Source organism: Anguilla rostrata, chromosome 9 (genome assembly GCF_018555375.3).
Source record: "Anguilla rostrata isolate EN2019 chromosome 9, ASM1855537v3, whole genome shotgun sequence".
Lineage (NCBI taxonomy): Eukaryota > Metazoa > Chordata > Actinopteri > Anguilliformes > Anguillidae > Anguilla > Anguilla rostrata.
Window position 1 is genome coordinate 33,696,506 of NC_057941.1, and position 22,705 is coordinate 33,719,210.

A 22,705-nucleotide genomic window follows, 5' to 3' on the forward strand; every position below is an offset into this window, starting at 1 on the left:
CTCAGTTAGTCATAGTTTTCTCATTTTTCAAGATTCTTATCAGTGAGCTTGTGTGTGTGTGTGCGTGTGTGTGTGTATGTGATCAAATTGTAAATTGTGCAGAAGAAACCGAATCCATTTGTGTGCGGCGGTGGGTACTGGTGCACCTGGTCGCTCAAATTCTTTAGTTTTACATTCTGTCCATGTTTCCCTTCCTTCCCTTCCTCTCCACCTGGAAAAAGTTGCCTTCATGAGAATCGCAATTAACCGATAAAAGCTATGACTGTCAGGTGACTGTGCCAGTCCAGTGGCTAGGGTGACCCTATGAGGATATCAATTGTAATACAAGCTTTAAATCCCTGTGGGCCATGTTATTAAAAGAAATGATGGCCCTTTTCATAAAACATGATTCATACTCCGTTACAGCGCTTATGAATGCACTCTGCATGCACAGCGAAGTGCTTTGCCATGATAAATGCCGCCAGCGGCTGCCGTGTAATCAGTGACACTGATAAACAATGCATAAATGATAATGCCGGTATAATGATGAATGCTTATCGGCAGCGATGGACGTTTGGAGTGATGGCCACCCACACACACGTGCCTTCAAGCAGGACGGCTCTTCTGCTGCTTTTTCTGCTGTACGAATTAATCAGCGAGACCCACCCTGGAGGACCATGAGCACATTGGGCACCACTACTACAGATGTCCCAGTGCAGCACAGTGCAGACATTGGGTACCACTACCATAGATGTCCCAATGCAGCACAGTACAGACACTGGGTACCACAACCATAGATGTCCCAACGCAACACAGTACAGACATTCTGCACTGCGAATAACTCCTACTACACCCACACACACACACACACACAACCCCTAAAATAATACATTAAAAGCCTACAGAATCAGGGCTATAAACACAAATTCCCTGTTTCACTTTCAATTTTGGCAAAGGGCAAGAAATAACAAAAAGGAAAATAAATAAATAATTACTAACTCAGAGATTGCAGAGAAGTGCACAGGGTTGAAATCCCTATCTCTGCGCAAAGCATTAAGTTGCACCACGCCTAACGTTATGCCATTATCTCAACAAATTCTCAGCATATTGCCTTATTAATTTATTTTTTGGAGACAGGGTTAGGGAAGTTGTAGGGGGGATCAGGAGGCAGGGGGGTGGATTTCATCTTGGCAAACCGTCAAAGATTATGGAGGCTGTTGTAGCTTCTGAACATCCGTGCTCACGCTCATCGTCTTCCCCCTCACGTAGCTGAATATTTCTCTCTCTCTGTGGTCCTGCTGATCTCACCACACAGCAGACGAGTATTTCAAAGACCCCGTCTGTGATTCACCACAGTGCGGCTCCATACCAGGAGCTCAACTCATCAGACCCACATATTTTACATTTTCAAGCCTTTTTTTCTGGAGCAACATGACTGCATTATACAAATGCTAGGAGAATGTCAATTAAGTGTTCCAGTAAGTTTTGTGTTTAAGGTTTTTCTCTAAATATATAACTAAGTAAAAAAACAATGAATGATATTTTCATAACTTTAGTAATATACATTGAAAAACCTGCAGGTTTTTTCTCTGTCTTTTTTCCTATTTTTGTAAAAACATTTCACTAAATTGGAAGTTCTTTCTCTCAAGTTTTCATCAGAGTTGGTTTACTGTACACCTATTGTGTATCAGTATAGTTGAGTGCACTGTGTACCTGCGGCAGTATGAGTTATTGCACTGTGTACCTGTATCAGTATGAGTTAGTTTACTGTGTACATGTGGCAGTATGAGTTAATTTACTGTGTACTTGTGTCAGTATGAGTTAGTGTGCTGTGTTGCTGTGTCAGTATGAGTTAGTGCACTGTGTACTTGTGTCAGTATGAGTTTGTTTACTGTGTACCTGTCAGTATGAGTTAGTTTACTGTGTACCTGTGTCAGTATGAGTTTGTTTACTGCTTACCTGTGTCAGTATGAGTTTGTTTACTGTGTACCTGTGTCAGTATGAATTTGTGCACTGTGTACATGTATCAGTATGAGTTAGTTTACTGTATACCTGTGTCAGTATGAGTTTGTGCACTGTGTGCATGTATCAGTATGAGTTAGTTTACTGTATACCTGTGTCAGTATGAGTTTGTGCACTGTGTGCATGTATCAGTATGAGTTTGTTTACTGTATACCTGCGTCAGTATGAGTTTATTTATTGTGCATCTGTGTGCGTCAAAGTGTCTGCTATGTTCCTGTATGACCCAGAGGTCAGTCAGTTCACTGGGTTAGCCCATCTTAGCCATCATTCATTGCTGAGAAAGAAAGGCCTGGCTACATCATTTCTGCCCTCCGGTCAGAAAAGCCCTTTAAATATCGAGCAAGCCCTGTGTATGTAGAGGGGTGTGGAAAAAGTGCACGCATTGAAAACGGCTGACGAGGAGCGAAGTTTGAGCCGCGCGGGCAAAAAGGCGGATGAACGAAAGCGGTGGGAGATGCCACGCACCTGGTGCAGCTGTCACACCTGACAGCTCTGCCCAGAGGGGGCGTGGCCATCGTCAGGGGTGTGGCTTTGCCCGTTTCGGCTGAAAAGGCCAATTGAGGCCACCAGCTGCCAAGCGCTGGAGGAGAGTGAGAGATTTGGGGGGTGGAGAGGTTGGTGAGGGGAGTGGGAGACTGGGGGGGTGGGGGGTTTGGTGGGGAGGGCGGTGAGGCGGAGAGGCAGGGGGGGTTCAGTATTGTGTGGCTTGCCTGCGCCCGCGTTATCACACCCCCGTTCAGGCCTTCTCCCCAGAGATTTGTAGCTTCTACCCGCTTGACTTTTTTTTATTTAAAAAAAAAATGTTTTTTTGCGTGATCCGCATTCTACAGGGGGAATGTGCGTGATGAAAGGTGGTTAGTAAAAAAAAAAAAGAACGAATGCTCTCCTGAACTGATTTGGATGCACCTGTGGTTGAGGATGTTTCTTGTGGTGAATTATGTTTTTACTGTTGTTGTTTTTTTTTTTTTGTGTGTGATCTGCATTCTACTGAGGGGCTTGATGGTTATGAAGGATGGTTAGTCAAAAAAGAAATAATGCTGACACGAAGTCTTGATTTGGATGCACCTGTCGGTGGGGCGGTTTCTCATGGTGAAATGTTATTGCTGTTGCTGTTGTTGTTTTTTTCTGCGGTTAGTCAAAATAAAGAATGCTGTCATGAAACCAGGTTAGTGTAGCATGTTGTTATCTTTTTGGTTTTCCGCAATCCCTTCACAAGCTGAATGGCCTCTTTTAAATCTTCACATGTATAATCAAAATCCTTCTGTTTCACCTGTCATTCTATCCATATTGTGTTTCATCTCACAATGATAGTAGATGGTTTAATTGTTTCTCTTATATATCCCATTTCTTTTTTTCTGCTTTGACCTGGTGAACATGAATCATCATGCTGATGGAAAATATCCTTCTAAAATCCACAAATCCTTCTTTTTCCTTTTTAGTTTATCTATTTCAGAGCAGTGCGTTTGTCTATGTATTTATGTGTTTGCTTTTTTTTTTCTTGCTTTGTACATTGCACACATGGAGAAATGCTAGCCCCCAGGGATTATTGTGCTGCATGTATCAAGCCTTTGTTTTTCAAAGTGCTTTTACATGAGCTGCTAACTGCTCATTCCTCCATTAATCCCAGGTTATTAATATGCACATGTTCATCACACATGTTGGCCACTTTGAAAAAAAGGCGGAGATTAATTTGCTGGTTGGGGTTCTCTTTTGTTAACGCTATTTATCATGTTCAAGCACATTTCAGTGAAAATTATTTTTAGAATTATCTGTGTTTAAGCACAGAGGAACGACAAAAAATAATTATATACAGGGAGGATTTTGTTCAAATATGGTAGAATGCATAAAGCAATATATCTATTGAGAAATTGTAGGGTTTATATTTTCTTTTAAAAAGATAACATAGAACAGTAGTTTGCATTACTGCCATTGAGCAGACACAACTTTTCTGTATTTTTCCATAGTATCCATTTATGTAGCTGGATGTATACTGAAGCAATTTAAGTTAAAGTAATAATCTCGAAGATTTTCATTCAAATAAATGTCTATTAAGTCACTATATATTGCCAAATTAGGTAAAACAATGGTGATTAAGCATATTATTATATTAATAATAATAATAATTAATAATAATAAAGAACTGGGTGTCTGTGGCGACATTCCCGGGAAAAAATCACACGGCGCATAGTTAGTGACGTGTTTTCCATCACCCATCAGTGGTTAGTCCGCCAGAGAGGGTAGGCGGAGCTAACACAACAGGCTCGCTGTTCAACTCACTTGTGTGTGAGCGGCGTACTGTTTTTTCCCGGTGTCTGCCAGCGTTACAATAACAGAGAAGGGGGGGTTATGGAACCCTAAAAAGTTTTTGTGTAACATGAGAGGTCATATTATTTGTTGATGTAGATTTCATATTACATTTGATGACAATGTAACGTTACTAAATTACATAGCAATTTGCACGGCTAACGCTAGCTACCGGACCATGTCAAGAAAGGCAACATTAGTTTAGACAACGTTGCGCACAGTATCCATCTCTCATATTAGGTAACGTTGAGTTAGCTAGCTAGCTAATGTAAATAACACAATCTAATGTCAGCTAACAATTATAAAAAACGTTAGCCAACGCTACCAACCGGTACCGACCTCGCAAACCGTCTCTCGAATGTAATATGCTACCTTGTTGCAATGTTGCAGTTGCTGAAATTTTCTCTGCAACATTCTAAAACCGTTTTGTCTCGTTGCGAATCATTGATCCGAACTGGCCTTAACGTTACCGCTATTTACATTGCCATCAAGTTTAAGGATTGGAATAAAGCCGGGGTATAGGTGGAGCAGAGCCGGGTCTAATTTCTGTGTAAAGATGTCAAGCCGGAGAAAACTAAATAAAAGAATACGGCAGTATGGATTAGCATTGTTATTATTTTATTATGCTTCCTCATATGTTCCTTCAGTCCTGATGCCCTTTTTTGATGAAATCTCCTTTGTTTTTGTTTTATTCTTCTTGTTCTGATTGCCAATTTAACACCCAGCTCAGCTTTATCCTTGAACAGTTTAGCTAGCAAAACCAGAAACACCAAGGGTAACATTTTGCAAGGCAGTTGTTTCAAAAATATCACGCAACAATCATTCACGAAAAAAAATTGATCATCACTAATTCTACCCCAGGTCTGCTACAGCATTTTAACCCGGCTCAGCAGTGTAAAGACAGCTTAAGTTAGGCTAATGTCAGACAATGAATGAGTATACACATAACGTTACTTTTATAACAACCATTTTTTATTCAGTAAATACTAAGTGTTATAGTTCGCGTGGCCCAGGTGCCAACAGACTGACGTCACACAGGCGACACTGGTTGGATCCGGTTAGATCTCTGGGAAGTGAGGTCCAAAAATACACCTGCAATTACTGCTTTTCGCCATTGGTACCGCCAAAGAGAACGAAACGGAAATCTTTGAGATTGTAACTTTAAGTACAGACTACAATGTCTTTAAAAAAAAAACTTAAAGCACTCGTTAGGATTCCGTTCCGTACAATTTCCCATGTTATTTTAATAATTTCCCACTGCTGTGCATGAGATCTATTGGTTAATACAGTTAATGTTTTTTTTAAACGCTCAGTCCATGATTTCTGCCTCTTTTCGGTTTTCGGTGATTTTCAACAATTATGCTGTGACTACTCCTTGACTTTAGGCGATTTTGTCCATGATACATAACCAGCCTTATTCATAACTGCTGTAATTTCATGACACACTGCCTGAACCCACGATAAAAAAAACGACAGATTTCCTTTCTTCTCACTTCGCCCCCGTCTCATGTCATTTCCCCCATTTCATTAATTCACTTATTTCAAAGCTGCTCAGTTAACATCTCAGAAACCCTTGTTAAGGCACCCCCTGGGTATTTACGCTTCCTATGCGCCTGGTGGATGACTCGCGTCTTCCTCTCCTCATGTTCATTTGAGAAAGGCTGTGCCTCCATCTCTCAGCAACATGTCATGTGATGGGTGATGTCATAAGTCAAGCCCTTATACACCTGTGGACTCTCCTGCCCCCGGAGATACGCCATTAAACTCTGTGAGCCCATAGTCTGCGAGCCCAGAGGGGTCTGTTTGAGACTGGGCTGAAATCAAGTTTGCACAAGATTCACAGTGTTACTTCCTTTTGCCTTAAACCCAATGTTTATTTTTATTTCAAGCTTAAAATGAAAAATGTTGGTCAGATATGGAAATTTTAGATGGTTCCATTTTCCCACACCCAGGACTCTTAAGAGAATTAAAATTCATTAAATCCAACATCTATTTGCAATATTACCAGGAAACGCACAATTATGTATTTAGTCACAGTGGAATAATTTAGATGCAAATAAATTACCTTAAATTACAGGGTTTTTTTTCTCCGTTTTGTAAGTGCTGAATGTTTCCATGGTCAGCCAGAGCTGTTTGTGCTGCTGTGCCTTTGCAGGTCTCTTTCTGGGCGCATCGTGGGAGGGGTTTGGTGGTTCTTCACCCTCATCATCATCTCCTCGTACACGGCCAACCTGGCAGCCTTCCTCACGGTGGAGAGGATGGTGTCACCCATCGAGAGCGCCGACGACCTGGCCAAGCAGACCGAGATCGCCTACGGGACCCTGGACGGGGGCTCCACCAAGGACTTCTTCAGGGTGAGGGCTCATCGAGAAATGACCGGGAAATCGATCCCTCAATGGGTGGAGCTTCCCTCTTTTATCGATGAGTGTGGGGTTTTAAGCTAGTAGGAGCCTCACCAATTATGAGTTTAGGAAACCTCCAATCACTTTCAGTGTCATACTACAATTTCTGAGCAAGATCTCTCATTTAGTTTCCACTGATTGAGTTATATTGTCTTGTCCATTGAGCCCACAGGCAAAACCGCCTGCACCATCTTTTATTTATTTATTATTGGCAACCACTATTCAGGATATGTGCTGTTTAAAGGTGTGCAAGAGTCAACAGAACATTGTGGTGACTGCTGTAGGATGGTGGTGGTGGTGAGGATGAATTGAAAAAGTCTCTGGAAGAAACCCGTTCATAAGTATTCAGATTATTAGTTTTGTCATATGCAATAAAAAAAGAAAAATCCTCCCCAGCAAAAAAATTTCCTCTGCCATACATTTAACCAGACTAAACTGGGAAAGTGTATTTGTTGTTCAGAGTTGTTAGCCATTTGAGTTAGTCCAGCAAGGATGAATGATGACGGTGTCAGTGAAGGAGATGTGGAATCCTGTAGATGCTCTGTGACTGTACTTATTCTACCATTCACCTCTCCATTCATTCACAAAGACTTTCGTTTTTTCCCACAGAGGTCAAAGATCGCTGTTTTCGAGAAGATGTGGTCGTACATGAAGTCTGCCGACCCGTCGGTCTTCGTGAAGACGACGGACGAGGGCGTGGCGAGAGTGAGGAGGTCAAAGGGGAAGTACGCCTACCTGCTGGAGTCCACCATGAACGAGTACATCGAGCAGCGGAAACCGTGCGACACCATGAAAGTGGGGGGCAACCTCGACTCCAAGGGCTACGGAGTGGCCACGCCCAAGGGTTCGGCGCTAAGGTATGTGTCACCCCGGCGACCGTCAGCCGTCGTTGTTACGCGGTTAAGGATGTGCATGCTTTTTGAAAAATGGAGCACTGATGAAATGCCCAGTATAATGTTCAGTGTTAAATTAACTCTTACAGAGTACATATGGTCCTCATATGTCCTCTGTCAGAGTTGAAGTAACATTGGACATTTTACTGAGTAACTGTGTGGGGGCGATTTCATGGTGACTGAGTCTGCCTAAGACATTCAGTACACTGAAAAAATGTTCCAGTGCAGCTGAAAAACAAAGAAAGTATTTTGGTCGTGAAAGTGAGACACACCGCAGCCTGTTCAGTAAAGGCTAAACAGTGATAATAATGACATAATTCGCTATTGCTAATCGTGCGCATCCTCTTTCACCATTCAAACGCCAGAATGTTGATGACATTGTGATTACGAAGCTGTGACTATGAGGCAGGTTCTATCTGCATGTGCATAAACTGACTTTGAGATGTCTGTGCTCAATGTTAACTTCAGGAAATACCTCTAACTTTCATATGCCCTTCTCTTATATTACTACACGAACAGAGTGCATTTTCTTTCATTCAGCGTACCACACACACACTAAGCGCATAAGGAGAATTTATAAGAGGTTGAAATCATTTTATTCCGATAGTTTAAAAATGTGGTATATAAAAAGGCAACAAAAATGCTCATTGCAAAAACTTTGACTAAACTAAGTACAATATATTTGCAGAAACGTATGAGCATTTTTATATTTTAACTTTGAATTTTGTATAAAGTAAAATTTGCATTTTCATCACATCTTGTAGAACACGGGGCATATGAAATCAAGAAGGGATCCTAACCAAATGTCTAAAATATCTGCACTGATATGAGGTTGTTAAATATTAATGTAAGTGATGTTCAAGGAAGGAAGAAACTATTCACCCCTTGAAGAGCTTTCATATTTTGTTGCCCCGGAACATGAATCAGGCAATTCATGAAAATTACTCTCTTAAAATAGGACTCCACAATATGAATCCACATCATGAAAGACAAGTAAATTTAGCTTACAGAGATGGATGTGTGAAATTCCATTCCAAAAACCATTATTTTTGCACACAAAGGCCATTCAACTAATTGTGTGGTTTTAATAATGCTTTTTCTGTTCCTGAACGAATTTAGGAGTTCTATAGCAAAGGTGTGTGTGTGAGTGTGTGTCTGTGTGTGTAGGCTCTAGGCTCTGAGGCAAGAACATTTGCAACTTTTAAAAAGGGGTGTGAATAGTTTCTTCGGGCACTGTATACACTGAAAATAAGTGGAGGGGTATTTTAAAAAATCTTAATTGTATGGTAAGAATCCTACAAATTCACATCTCACATTGACATGACCCAGCAGTTAAGTTTCACTATTTTTATTATTGTTTTTTTAGTTGACCCATCTTGCATATAAAAATGTTTTGGGGAAGGAAGGTAAACTGATAGCTGAAATTCATATATTTGGTGGATGGCTGGGGGACAAGGGTGGCTCGGGGAACTCCTGTGGTGAGCTGAATTAATGAATTTAAGCAAGTATTACATTTATTATTATTATTATTATTATTATTATTATTATTATTATTACATTACAGGAATTTAGCAGACACAACTTTTTACATAGCGTTTAAATGGTACCCGTTTGTAGAGCTGGGTTTATACTGAAGCATTACAGGTTAATGAGCTTACTCAAGGGTACAAAAGCAGTGTCCTACGCTGGGGCCGAATCTGTGACTATTAGGTTACAAGACCCGTTGCTTACCCATTATAATATTATTATTATTAGCAGTAGTAGTAGTTGTAGTAGTAGTAGTAGTAATGGTAGTGGAATTGGTTGTAGTAGTGGTAGTGGTCGTATGCCACATTTTTTCTGATCTCTTAATAATTCTTGGTACTGAGCGGGTACTTTCAATTCTGTATTTGGAGGTCTTGTTGTCAGAGTGCCAGTCCCAATCCTAAAATCGGGACTTCCTACAAAAAGCATTTAAATCGTACCCAATTGCCTGTGCCTGCCATTTCAATGGCCCTGTTATTGACAAACATCCTGCCTGGCGGGTGTTTTTACCCATCAGCCACTTCACACTGTAGATACTGAAGCTGAGCCTAGCCTGATGACTCAATAAGCTCTCTGCTGAGCTCACATATGATGCGTAAGACCTGAAAACTGTGATGCTTGCTGAAATTTATTCCTCAGAAACAGGGCAAAACTCCACAGAATCCACCATTATGAATTCAGCTATGTGTTCAACATCATTCTGGGGTCGACAAGAGGGCGTAGCCACCGTAATCAGCATGTTTTTGCAATTTGATTATGATTATTTTTTAAAAGGAGATATGCATTATGAGGGCCATTTGATGAGCTCCTTCAGTAATTTAGCTGAGGAATCGGATGAATAAGGCATTCGGATTCTTAAAATTTATGCATTTGTTGTACCACCTTTTGGGGTAGAACATTTCGCAGTTCAGAAAGGTCTCCCAAAATACCCAATACATGAATATCTCAGAGATCCTCCTGTATGTGGCCTGGCCAGCAATGCAGACGGTTCTCTGAATGTGATATTAGATTTTATTACCCCAAAGAGACTGTAGGAATTGGACAAGCCTTCATCTTTCCTGTTACGCTCAGTGCTTTTCAAATGATCCTCATGGATTTCACTGAAAACGAGCACACATGTTTGATAGCATCTGACAATGTGAATGTGATGTTACACATGAACCTCGTAGTAAGAATGGGGTTCCTTCCTTTCTGTCTTTAGACATTTTCAGAATTTCCTCACATAATATAATCATCAGTATCATTTTTAGTTGAGAAAGGCCTGGATTCAGTCAACGTTTCTCCTTCATTTTTTGACTGACAAATAAATGCAAAGAAATTGTCGAAGGATGTTTACGCGCCGATTTAATTTTGATTATGTGCTTAGCGCAATGGAGAAACACGAAACGTGTTCATTTGTAAGTCAGAGTTAAGGAAGGCATTGATTGAACCCAGGCTGAAATCATCTCACCAGAACACTGCCGCCTCCAAAAAAAAAAAAAAAAAGTAATTCTCATCAGAACCAGTTTCAAGAAACCAGATGTGGATTTCTGTCCATCACCCATAAAGAAACTGACTTCTTTCTTTCTGAGTCGCAGAAAAGAAAGCATTCGGGGGGTTTTACTGAGAAAGACGCCTGCTACAGGACACAGTGAACTGTGCGCTACTGCCAGTATTGTTTGCATTCTGGCTGACAATGCAAAGAAACGCTGTCCATAGCAGGTCAGCAACTGGTGAACAGGAAGTTAAGGAAAGGGAGGAAGATACATCTGTAATTGAAAAGCACTTTCCATCTCGTTGCTTGCACCCGAAAAAAATAGACCTGAAACGCTGGCAGCCCAGGAACGAGAGTAAAATCAGATTCTGGTGTCAGCATTGGTGTCCCTCTGTCAATTTCAAATCCATGTTATTAATGCCCAGTCACTCATATTGGCAATGCATCAATATGGAGCTAGGATTGAACGCATAGACCTGTGCTTCCTTCACCCAGGGGAACCTTGTATGCACATTGGGAAACTTCTGAAGGGTTAGTCAGACTTTGAAAGAGGCAATGCCACTCTGCACATTGCTGATATTTGACTTCCTTCCTGAAAATCCTTCTCATATGTCTTGCTTGGTAAAATCTGGTTTAGTATGGCCACTGGGCATAATTTTCCATTAAAGCAGAGACAGATTTTTTTCTTTATTATTATTCATATCACAACTGCTTTCTAATTTGGACTTCTAAGCTGCGGAAGCAGACAGTGCCACGGTATATAACCCAGTATGTTAGACGAAACTTTGCAATGACAAAAAAAAGAGCATTAAAGGGACTGTTGATTCACATATCTCAATCTGTATCTCCCCCATTAACAGCATCTCGATTAATGTTGACCGGTTATTATTTTATCATTTCAAGAAACCCAGTAAACCTGGCAGTGTTAAAACTGAACGAGCAGGGCCTGTTGGACAAATTGAAAAACAAATGGTGGTACGACAAGGGAGAGTGCGGCAGCGGGGGAGGTGACTCCAAGGTCAGCGCCAGAATGAGCCATCCGGCGGTAACCAATCACACGGGGGGTAACCGGCAACCGCGTTTAAGCAAACACGTCGGCCACCGCCCCACCATTCCCCTCCCACCCGCCCAACCTCCGAAGCTCGACCCAACCCTGGGGTGGGAGGAAAAGATTTGACATTTCTTTTATTTTTCATTTATAGTACCATCTAACATCTTGGAAGACTTTTCTCCGCAGTCCTCAGTCTAATATAACATTTTTTTTTTAAATGATTGCAGGACAGGTGTCTAAATCACCATCGATTGTAGTCGCAAAGTGATCCGGCAAATTTATAAGGGAATATCTGCAATCGGGTTTCACATCCATGCCATTTTTGAGGTTCTTGGATTTTTTCGTTGAGATCTGATGTCCAAGTCCATTTGCCCCTCTGTCCTGGATGGTTTGCAGGGAATTAAAAAGGACATTTTCATACATAACCGAGTGTTTACTGTTTGCCGGTTACCCAAAGTGATATAGTAATACACATCTCGCAGTAGGGAGAAAGGACTAAATGGCTAGATGGAGTATTAATGCATATCACTTTCACAATGTGCCAGACTATGACTGTGATAATTTCTTGTCTTATTTATATTCACCTAGAATATCTAAATATATTTTCATGGGTGTGTATGTCTACTCTGCTGCCGAATAACATAAAATAACATGAAACAATGTTATTTATGTTATTTCCCCACGACTGAAGAATCCCAGTAAATCTAGCGGTGTTGAAGCTCAATGAGCAAGCCATCTTAGACAAACTGAAAAACAAATGGTGGTACGATAAGGGGGAGTGTGGAAGCAAGGACTCCGCAAGAAAGGTCAGTCCAGCGCTCGGTTTTCCGACCCAACACCGAGATCAGTCTCTCCGCCTCTTTGAAGGCCCCCCCCCGGCCTCCCCGCTGACTCTCCAACCTGCCATTTACCTGAACAGGTCCCCCACCCCCCCAGCCCCGCCCCGCCCCGCCCCATCCTTTCCCCACCCCTCTATTAACCAGCCTTTGCATTATGGTTTAGGTGAATTGCAACATTTCTGAAAAATGATATCCACAACCAGTCAATCGATAGACAGTGAATTAACCCATCGATCAAACGAAAATAAAAATCAATCCAAATCAATAAAACAATCAGAATGATATATATCTGTGAACAGTTTCTGAAATTTTTTTTGTTTGTTTACACAATGCACAAAATTATAGTTATTGTGGGGTGCAAATAAGAATACAAATTAAACACGACATAAATGCCATATAGACTACAGTATACTCTAAATTTACAACCCTATTTATGAAAGAAATCACTGAACAAAATTAATTGTTACACTAAAATTTTATAATATGCATATATCAAGAAAAAATTCTAATAAAAAAATCCCTCCCTCTGTCCTGTAACAGCAAGATCAACCTGAACAACAGGGACAGTGAACTGTGTCTTCTTAAAGATGACAGATGAAGCTTAAAATGCCTGAAAAAGAGTCGGATTAACGGATTCTGACAGATCTCAGAATAATCTTTTGAGCACAGCTGAGACAGAGGAAAAGAGCCCTGGGGGGTTCCCAAAAAAAAAAAAAAAGTAATCGAGGCGATTGATGATGCTGAGTCGGCTGGCGCCTTCTCTCACTACCTGTTTGCCCTCGGTGGACCGATAGTCTCTGTGTTACTTTGAGGCGGTCCTGAGAAAAACTAGGTTATCTGTGCTAATGAGAAAAGAGTGGTCCAGTCGCTGTGTTGATTGGACTAATGCTGCCTTCCAATAAATGTAATTGGTGATGCATGACCGTGCTGAAAGGACACATGAGGTAAAGAGAATACGGTAAAGAGAACACCCCCCTTTTTTACTAGGGGAGGGGGGGGCTTGTCCCTCCTCCTCTCCTCTCTTTCTCTTTTGACATTTGCAGTACGCATCAGAGAGATAATCTCTGCAAGTGCTCAAATCAGTTTATCGTCTTCCATTTTCAGGTAGCTAACAACAAGCACCGTAATGTGAGAAAGTATTTGATTGGTGCATCTCTAGTGCACCCGCACACATCCCATTGGCTCATTTCATGTTTCATTTCGTGAAAATAGGGCTGGTTCTGCATTTCAATCAGCTCATGTATTTTCAGCAGATGGTTATATAAGCTTCAGAATGCAATGGACCCAAGTGGAAACAAGTGATTTCCTGTTTATCGAAAGACAACCATTTTCTTTATATGGACACAACATAAGGCAGCTGCTAAAGTGGACTTGAACTATACTGCGGCATACAACAGTAATGGCAGTATAAAGCTATTAATAGGGGTGTGGCACCATAAAAGGTGATTGAAGTTAAGACACTAGCAGAAAACCAAAGACAGCATATTGTGGTTATGTTATGAATACATGTTCAGAGTGGTGGCCAATGGCAATGTAAAAAAAACAATGTATACTTTATACACTTATATTGTTACTTTTGTTAAACTCACCAAATATGCTTGTGGAAGGAAAAAAAATGAGTTAATTATGAACCAAAGTTAAAGATAAACTGAATTTACAAACACAATGAAACAGGGTTATGACAACCTTCTGTGTAAACTATCTCTGTGTCCCATTTCCTTCATTAATCACAGATCGTTACTGGAAAGGAGACAGAAAACATCATGTCTGCATTCTTAAGCAAACAAACAAATGTACTGTAGGTCCCTTGCTTTCCATCGAACAGAAAGTCCTTTTAGTGGGGACAAGAATAAACTACTTACTCATGCTGCACTTGCTGACCAACAACAATATTGAGAGTTTAGAGGAATTTAAAATAATTAGCAAGTACGGTAATTTATTTGCTGCCCATTTGTCTGAATTATCTGCTTTGCATCTTGAGGAAACAGAAGCCACAATTTCCCCCAAGGATTAAATAAAGAAAATGTGATTAACTCCCATTATACTAATTCATAAATTCTTATCCATAATGCAAGCAACATCATTCTCCCTGCATCACCCTGACTAAACAAACAAAACATAAAAGTGTAAATGGCAGTTTGGAGAGAAACGCAGTATTTTTTTGATTGTATAGCCCCACCCCCATTGTTTCCCTCTATGTTGGAACATGCATGCTACTGGATGAGAATCTAATGTTCGTACGTGAGCCCTTTGACTCGGTCACCAAACTGCATGTGATTGAGACCTACTGCCCCTCTCGTGATGTCATACCTAAAAAAGCCCTGCCCATAATAAAGACCACTCGGAAACACGGTGTCCATTTTAGGTCATATGTGCCTCCAAGTTAAAAGAAACTCATTTTTTGTCAAAATTTATATGAATCTGTTTAGAACAGATGAAGCTGTATCCACTTATTGCTACCAAACAGGAAGTGAATCAGCCATGCAGATAGATGGAGCTGGTTTGTTCCAGTTTGACAACAATCTACGTATATGTAAGGCAAAAGTGGTTGTTAGCAGTTAATGGTTTAAATAAATAGCCTGCCACCTGACATGTGTGTATGTACCATAAATAGAAGTAACTATCGTTGTTTAATTCCTGTTCCATCCTTTGAGAACTCCCACCCTCTCGGTTAGTTTGCTAAAAGGGAGTTTAGAAAGAAACGGGAGGAATCATAAAAGTCCTAAAATGGACACCGTACAGAAGAGGCACCCAGTCCTATCTGTTGTTTGTAGAAACCCTCTGTTTTGGCCTGAACCCCGAAGAAATCTCCTGAAAGACAGCTGATGTTTCATTCCTGCATGGTGTCCACCACTGAAAAGTCAGGACGTCCCACACCCACAGCCCATAATCAATTACTGCTGATAGTGGAGTCAGAGATAAAAATAGTGATGTTTATGTTTTTTACTGTAAGTTTCTTTTGTATAAATTAGGTTCGATACTTGCTAGCCAGCTATACTCTGTAGATGACTGCATTTATCCTGAGTGTGTGACCTGTGCATGTTGATGTGCATGTTGATGTTAGTCTTAGTACACTTCTTTATTCTTTATCATTGCCAACAAGAATATTACATGTCTAATGAATGAATTACTTGTTAACAATTGATAGTTAATCAATATTGGTAAATGTTATGTGTGTATATATATATATATATATATATATATATATATATATATATATATATACCAGTTAAAATACAACTGCCTGCAGTTCAGATCTGTTTAAAATGTAATATTGCATTGCTTCAGCAAAATTAGAAAAAGTGAAATCTAATTTGAAAACATGCAACAATATGTACTTGAAAACGATAATATTATAATATATCGGTGTGAAAATTAGACGAGGTTGAAATGATGAGGCTGTGCTGAAACCTGTGTGTGAGGGTGTTTGACTTCTCTTCCCTGTTGCAGGACAAAACCAGCGCTCTGAGCCTCAGCAATGTGGCTGGAGTCTTCTACATCCTGATTGGAGGGCTGGGCCTGGCCATGCTCGTGGCCCTGGTCGAGTTCTGCTACAAGTCCAGAACCGAGTCCATGAGAATGAAGGTCTCTGTTTGCATAGCTCTGGACCTTTTTTCACTGGTCAACCCAGTCAGCCCACAGGAGGTGTTCTGGGTCCTTCTACCGTTACAGAGCAGAGGCCTGCTACCACGCTAAACCAGGGATCAAGCTCAAGTCCTGGAGGGCTGCTCTATTTGCTAGTTTTTGATTTGTTTCCGGTGCTTAAGTGTTTCACTGCACTCATGTTTGGCTAAAGAATCCGTGCAAATTATTTCAGAGGTCTAAATTGGCTGCTGATTGAAAGAAAATCACAAAAGCCAGCAGGGAGGCCCTCCAAGACCAGACCCCTGCATTAACTTACCACACTCTTAAGTGTTATGCTTCTATGTTGCGCCGACAAAAATACCTAAATATTCTGCCATTACCACAAACCTCTCTACACAATTGCTTTTTTTTTAACAATGCCGCCATGATATTCCCGCAGCGTTCTTGAAATGCGCCCACTACTGTACAACAAATCATCATAATCGCATTTTGTGAATATTTACCGAGATCAATATGACGGAGAAGTCACATTACCTGAACACTACTTATAGCATCAAAGTGGAAATCATTGTCAGTTAAATAAATTAGTCTGTTTCTGAAGAGCATAATCCTCTGCTTTCGATGCAGTGTGCTGGAATTAAGTCATTGAACGTTCACATCCCCAGAATACAGATCATTAGCCACAGTTTAAAGCCAAGAGGCTTTCATCATAATGATCTAATGCAAGTCAATTTTCGGAAACAACAATGCAGCCATGCTTTGATAATTAGGAGGGGGGTCAGGTCTAACCTTTTACTCTCTGACCTAACTGAATGGCTCTACAGTTTTTGAGAATTATGAAGCACTGGGCCCTGGGTTTAATACAAATTAAACTCCACAAAAAGAGTGAAAGAAACAATGTCAACATGTTAAATAACACATGAAACTTCATTTTATTTATTTGGTATTATTTTACAGGTAAAAGCATCCGTCAACATGATAAAATTAAAGCATATATTTTACAGTCTGGTACACCTTTACAGAGGTAGAAACGTCCAGGGGTCAGAAAGAAAAAGTCCTTCCACCCATGAACTCATCCAGCTGATTTCACTCATTAGTTCTACCTCCTGGCTGAAAAAAAGAGCTAAATAGTGAATCCAGGTGATTGGAACAAAATACTGGGGAGGACTTTTACCTTCTGAACCTGGATTTTCCACCTCTGGAGCAGCAGACAGGTGGTGAGTTTCGATGTCGGGATTTGATTTTAATGTCCGTCCCCCCCCCCCCCCCCTCCCCGCTCCATTTCAGCAAATCATCAACGAGGCAATGACGAGCTCCACCCTGAACCGGGCGAGCGGGAACGGGGCCGGGGGGGAGAACGGGCGCGTGGTGGCGCACGACTTCCCCAAAGCGGCGCAGACTCTGCCGTGCATGAGCCACGCGGGCGACATGGGCCTGGGCGCGTCCGGGATGTGACGCGTCCGTACGCCGTGACCGCGGCAACCACGCCATACGTCCACGCCAGCGACAGGCGACGCAAAGGACAACAGCGGAAGAAGGGTTGCACTGCGGCTATCTGCACGTCCATCAAGACCTACTGCCAAAATGGACTCTTGGAACTACGATAGACTATGAACTATTGCTACTGATAAATAAATAAAAAAGACAAAAAAACCCACTTTTTTAAAGAAAAATTGTTTGTTTAAAAATGATCGTCCGCTGCAATAAGGAACCCGTCCCGTCAGAACTTTAAGAAGTGTACATTTTGTGTCAAGAAATGGGAAGACTGCCCCCTCCCCCCCCAAAAAAAATGCGACACTTTCTTCTCTGTGCCTGTTCTTTAGTCCTGTTTACTTTTTCTCCACATGTGATATTTGGATAATTATCAGTGTTGAACTGTTGTTTGCCAATATTCCTTTTTCCTTAATTCCGCATCACATGACAAGTGTATTAAAAGCCTGTTTTTTTCCTCCTAATGCCTCCTATCACAGACGTGCTGTTTATGCAGTAAAATGTATGTCTTTGTGTGACAGAAGTGCTGGTGGTGTTGGATGAGCACAGTGCACTGCAGTGGATTATCTATTCCTAAACTCAACTACTCAGTCAATAAGGTTTTTGTGCGATTTCTCCCCCCTCAAATGGAATATGTCCAAGTGTATGTGCACCCTATTGACCAAATGAATCAAAATTTGATTCAGCCTACATAACCATTCCTTGCATTTAATTATGAGTTAATATAAAGTTAAATATAAATTGCAATCAGGGCATAATTTTCTGAGCAGAAAGAAACTATATATATATATCATTTTCTCTTTTGGCTGGTGCTGCAGCATTAGGTTTTGTAGGTATTGTGGATGTTGTTTGAGAGCTGGGTATACTAGATCACCAAGAAAGGGGTGTTCATTTTCCACAAGATTACAGTTAGTCCTTATTCCGCAGTCAGGTTGAACTCAGTCACGGGAAAAGAATTAACCAGCGTAGCTGTTTTCCATATCTTTCAAACACAGCTGGCCGGAAATGTCTTTTATTTCCTTTGTAAGACAACATAAGCTTATACCCAGCTCGAGAGGGACAAGCAGTCTAATGCACTTCAGGAATATTTGCCGTGGCTGCAGAAGTATTCCTGGGCTTGATTTATGGGATTACTTGGAAGTGTGCAGCATTTGTAGAACAGTGACAACGTACTTCTTTGTTTAGTTTCCATGCAAACCAACAAGGCTTGGCTGTGTGTTTGTGCGTATGTACGTATGTATGTATAGACATAAAAATTGTAAATAACAAAGTTAGCTGTCATTTCATCCTTTACAAAGATGGAGCCTGTTGATGGTGAAAGAAAGACCTGCCACATTAAATTATGCATAGGAGAGGAGGAGAGATTGGACCAAAAGACAAAAATATTGCGCAACCCAGTGAGCGTTGCTAGAGTGGCCTGAGGAAACACAAAAAATGTCCTACAGTGCACTGTGCTGAGATCCACATTCTTACTAAACAATCGCCTCAAAGTACAGAGATTTTAGCATGTTGACCATCAGTTTTATTTAACTTTTTTTTTTTTTTTGCTCCGGGTATTATATTTTGACAGTCAAGTCCATTTTTTTATGTTTACAGCAGCCAATCAGTGAGTCGCATGTCACCGTCTTGTTCAGCACTTGTGGGCACAGCATTAGCCCTTTAAGGTGTAAGATCACAAATATGTGATTGTAATGTTCTTAGCTGAACATTCTAATGCTGATGTAACAGTCACTACTGGTAATTGAAAGCAATGGAGTTCTAGAACACTAATTTTTAGAAAATTAGAAAAAAAAGATTTTAGAAAAAAAAGCATTCAAAAAAAAAACCTACACTTCAGTGGGTTAACAAGGTTGGGTAGGACAGCTGACTGCATGAGTACCCTGAATACACACTCATGTAACCATGCAAAGCCTTTCAAATAGCACTACTATCACACTCATCTGTGAGAGTTTATTCATTCCCTCTGTATTTAAAAAGAACTGGAAAGATTAATAATGGTTTTAAATATCATTTACTTGTGATTTTGACTATGTGAGTTTAACATATTAATCAGTTTATTAAGCAACTAATGCTTCGTTGTCAGCTATTTTTAAATAAAATTGAATGTGAAATTTTAAATATGTAATGCAGTTGCTGTTACCTTGAGAAAAAGGAAGTAGAACAAAATCATAAATATCCAAGGACATAACATTTGCAAGCATCTCATTGGTTGCTTCTGGTTGGATAGATACCAGCCCCTCAAGTGGAGTTCAGGTGGACATTTTGGTGCTACGTTAGATTCAGAGAGAAACATTTTTGCATAAGGGCAGTGCAACTAGTAACAGCATCACTTGCAAGCAAATGGTCGACAGCCATATTACGCAGCATGTCTCTGGAACACACACACACACACAAACAGCTGCATTTTGTGTAGGAAATGATGTGTGCTCTGATATGTTTGATTCAGTTTCCTGATATGTTTGATTCCAAACCAGTAGTTATAATCCAAGGTTTGGTACTGATAAAATTCAACTTTTATTTATTGCATCTTTTGGAAAATACATTTTGCAGCGTGCAGCTAATTACTGCTATTTTCTGACTTCAAGATGTGTGCATTCTTTTGCCAATGGAGATGTACACTCTGCTCACTGATACTGATTGGCTAGCAGAGAAGGCTCATGTTCATTGTTATTTATTTGTTTGTTTAGTTCATTTATTTATCGTTTCTATCACCGCATTTTGCGATTGCTATGGCACAGCACAACAAAGATAGCACTTCATAAAGAAAGACATTCTGCTTGAGTTTGAAAGACATTTTTATACATAGTTATATTTGTAAAAAGACATTAAAAATTTGTATTGTATGGAGAACATGTGAATGTTGGTGTTGTACACATGGAACAATTTGGTTAAATGGTGTTGAGTAAGTAGACAGGATTATTGACTTTCCAGTTTAGTTTAACATAAGTTTAGTCTTGTTGATTTTGTGGAATTTCTATGGGAAATTTCAAGAAGAATTATCATTTTTGAGAACTTTCAGTCTAACACTAAGTCACCTGTTTGTTTACATACGAAAAAGGTAAATGACTTATGACCTACCTTGTGTTCATTTCAGCTTCATAATAATGTTCTTTTTTTACCATGACAGCAAGATGTGACTTGAATTATTACCAATGGAAAAGATTATGTTAATAAATATGGTTCATAAATGAATTAAACTTTTTTAACCAAATACAATTTGTTTCGATTTGTATATTCCTTTTTGTGTATTAGTTGGATGGCAGGAAGGTAGAGGAGGAGCAGAGAGGTGGGAATGAAGGGGTATTTTTCTAATGTTCCGACAATTATGAACGTGTTTTAGAGAAAGTGGGTGCTTCCCGTGAGCGCCTGACGTTATTGCATCCGTGAACTCTGGAAGTGGACTGTTTTATGATTGCTTCTGGGCAGGCAAGTCTGTTAATGGCCGAGCGGAGGCCGTTTATTGGCCGACTTATCGAGTGCCTCTAATCTGATCTTATCCACCGCTGGGAAAAGGACCTGAGTATGGGCATATAGCCTACTGTATGTGCACTCATAAACAACAAATAATAATATTTTTTTTATAAAAAAAACACATTTTCATCTGAAACGTTACTGGTTCTATGAATCTACTGAGTGGTGGAAAAACAGAATGGAACTGTTATTTACAAACCGTTACATAGGAACTGTTACCTAGGAACTGCCTCTTAGCTCTGAGACAGAAATGCACACTAAATGCCACCATTTTTCTGCATATTTTCTTTTCTGCTACCTCAGTGTGTGCGCTTTATTAACAAAGAGCCAGTACAGTAATCACTGTCACAGGGAACCAGCAAAGAAAAGATAAATACAGAAGCTGACCTGCAATTACTCCCCTTTTTTCCTCATTGTATTCATAATTACCTCATTAAAACTTCAAAAAGTGCCACTCTGCAGTCAAAAGGGACAATTTGCAATGTGATATTCGGACTATTTATAACAATGAGTTTTTTTTTTCTTTTTAAACTTCTCAGAAAACTCACAAAGGCTTCTCGTCCTGCTTTCCGTCGACGTTTCATTGCTAACTTTCAGTCGACCCACCCACCCAATTATTAAATTCAATTTTGTGAACTTTGGCCGCTTTGAAATCTGAAAACCAGTGAAGCAGGCGGCACTGTGGCAAAAACCCCTTTGTGAATCCACACTCCTGACTGAAAAGCATTATTTAATTCAAACAGGCTGTGGAAGCCTGAATGCATCATGCATCCTATCATCTATCTCACAATGGCCAGAGACACTCACTGAATGTGATGTGCTCTCAAATTCAATACTTTCTCAGGGTAGCACATTGACAAGAGGTGCAGAACAGTCAAAAAAAACCTTGTTGAGAGCAGCAGCGTTGAACAGCGATACAAAAAAATTTGAATAGACAGTTGTGGGCTTGGGCAATGAAGACGCCCTCAATTAAATTACGCGAGTCATGTTTCATCATGTTGGCTTGATTGTCCATTTACTTCTGCCCCCCCTTAATTTCATATTCGTTTCCCGGGATGGATCATTTAAGGGGAAAAAAGGAGGGGTAATTATCTGGGAGCAGACAGAGCTGACAGCCTGGCACTGTGGAGTGTCAGAGAGTGACTGGATCTGACTGGACACCGGCAGAATAAAATATCAGCCTTTTTGTGCACGGAGAGGAGAGAGCGGGGGGAGGAGGGAAGAGGAGTCGGGAGGGAAGAGGAAGGGTGGAGAGGGAAAGGAGAAGAGCTGGGGATGAAGCAGTGAAGGAAGGAGGGGAGGAAAAAGAGGAGTGGAATGATAAGAGGACAGGGGAGCGGGGAGGTGGAGATGGAAGGACAGTATGTATGCATTTTGTAGACTTTATGAACAGACCACACATGCTCAGTAAATTAAAAGAATGGCAGACAATAATGCAACGGGAGCAAACTCGCTGACTTAAACCCACACAGATGTTAAAAAATGTTGGCAGTACCAGTAAGGGAGGCGGCTGGGGCGACAGCCTTCTTCATTACTATTATTTATTTTATTTTTTTTTTGACAGTTGTATATAAGCACATAAAGCGGGTGGCAGTGCGGTGCTACGAGAAGGGAGAGGGGGAAAGAGAGAGGATGTATCTATTTGATATTAACAGCCGGCGATAAAAGAA

At 40.6% G+C, this 22,705-nt stretch overlaps 1 protein-coding gene across 2 annotated transcripts in view; it reads left to right on the forward strand.

The window, feature by feature from the left end:
• LOC135263638 (glutamate receptor 1-like) overlaps positions 1-20,780 on the forward strand; it is an 82,239-nt gene extending 61,459 nt beyond the window's left edge. The window contains exons 12-16 of one of the 2 annotated variants that reach the window (XM_064351912.1): positions 6,461-6,659; positions 7,317-7,564; positions 12,341-12,455; positions 15,939-16,073; positions 17,361-20,780. In XM_064351912.1, the coding sequence (XP_064207982.1) occupies positions 6,461-6,659; positions 7,317-7,564; positions 12,341-12,455; positions 15,939-16,073; positions 17,361-17,528 (865 nt within the window). In that variant the 3' untranslated portion in view covers positions 17,529-20,780. Of the gene's footprint in view, positions 1-6,460; positions 6,660-7,316; positions 7,565-11,501; positions 11,617-12,340; positions 12,456-15,938; positions 16,074-17,360 lie in introns of both variants that reach the window. The other variant, XM_064351911.1, reaches the window with a different exon arrangement.
• The last annotated feature ends 1,925 nt before the right edge of the window (positions 20,781-22,705 follow it).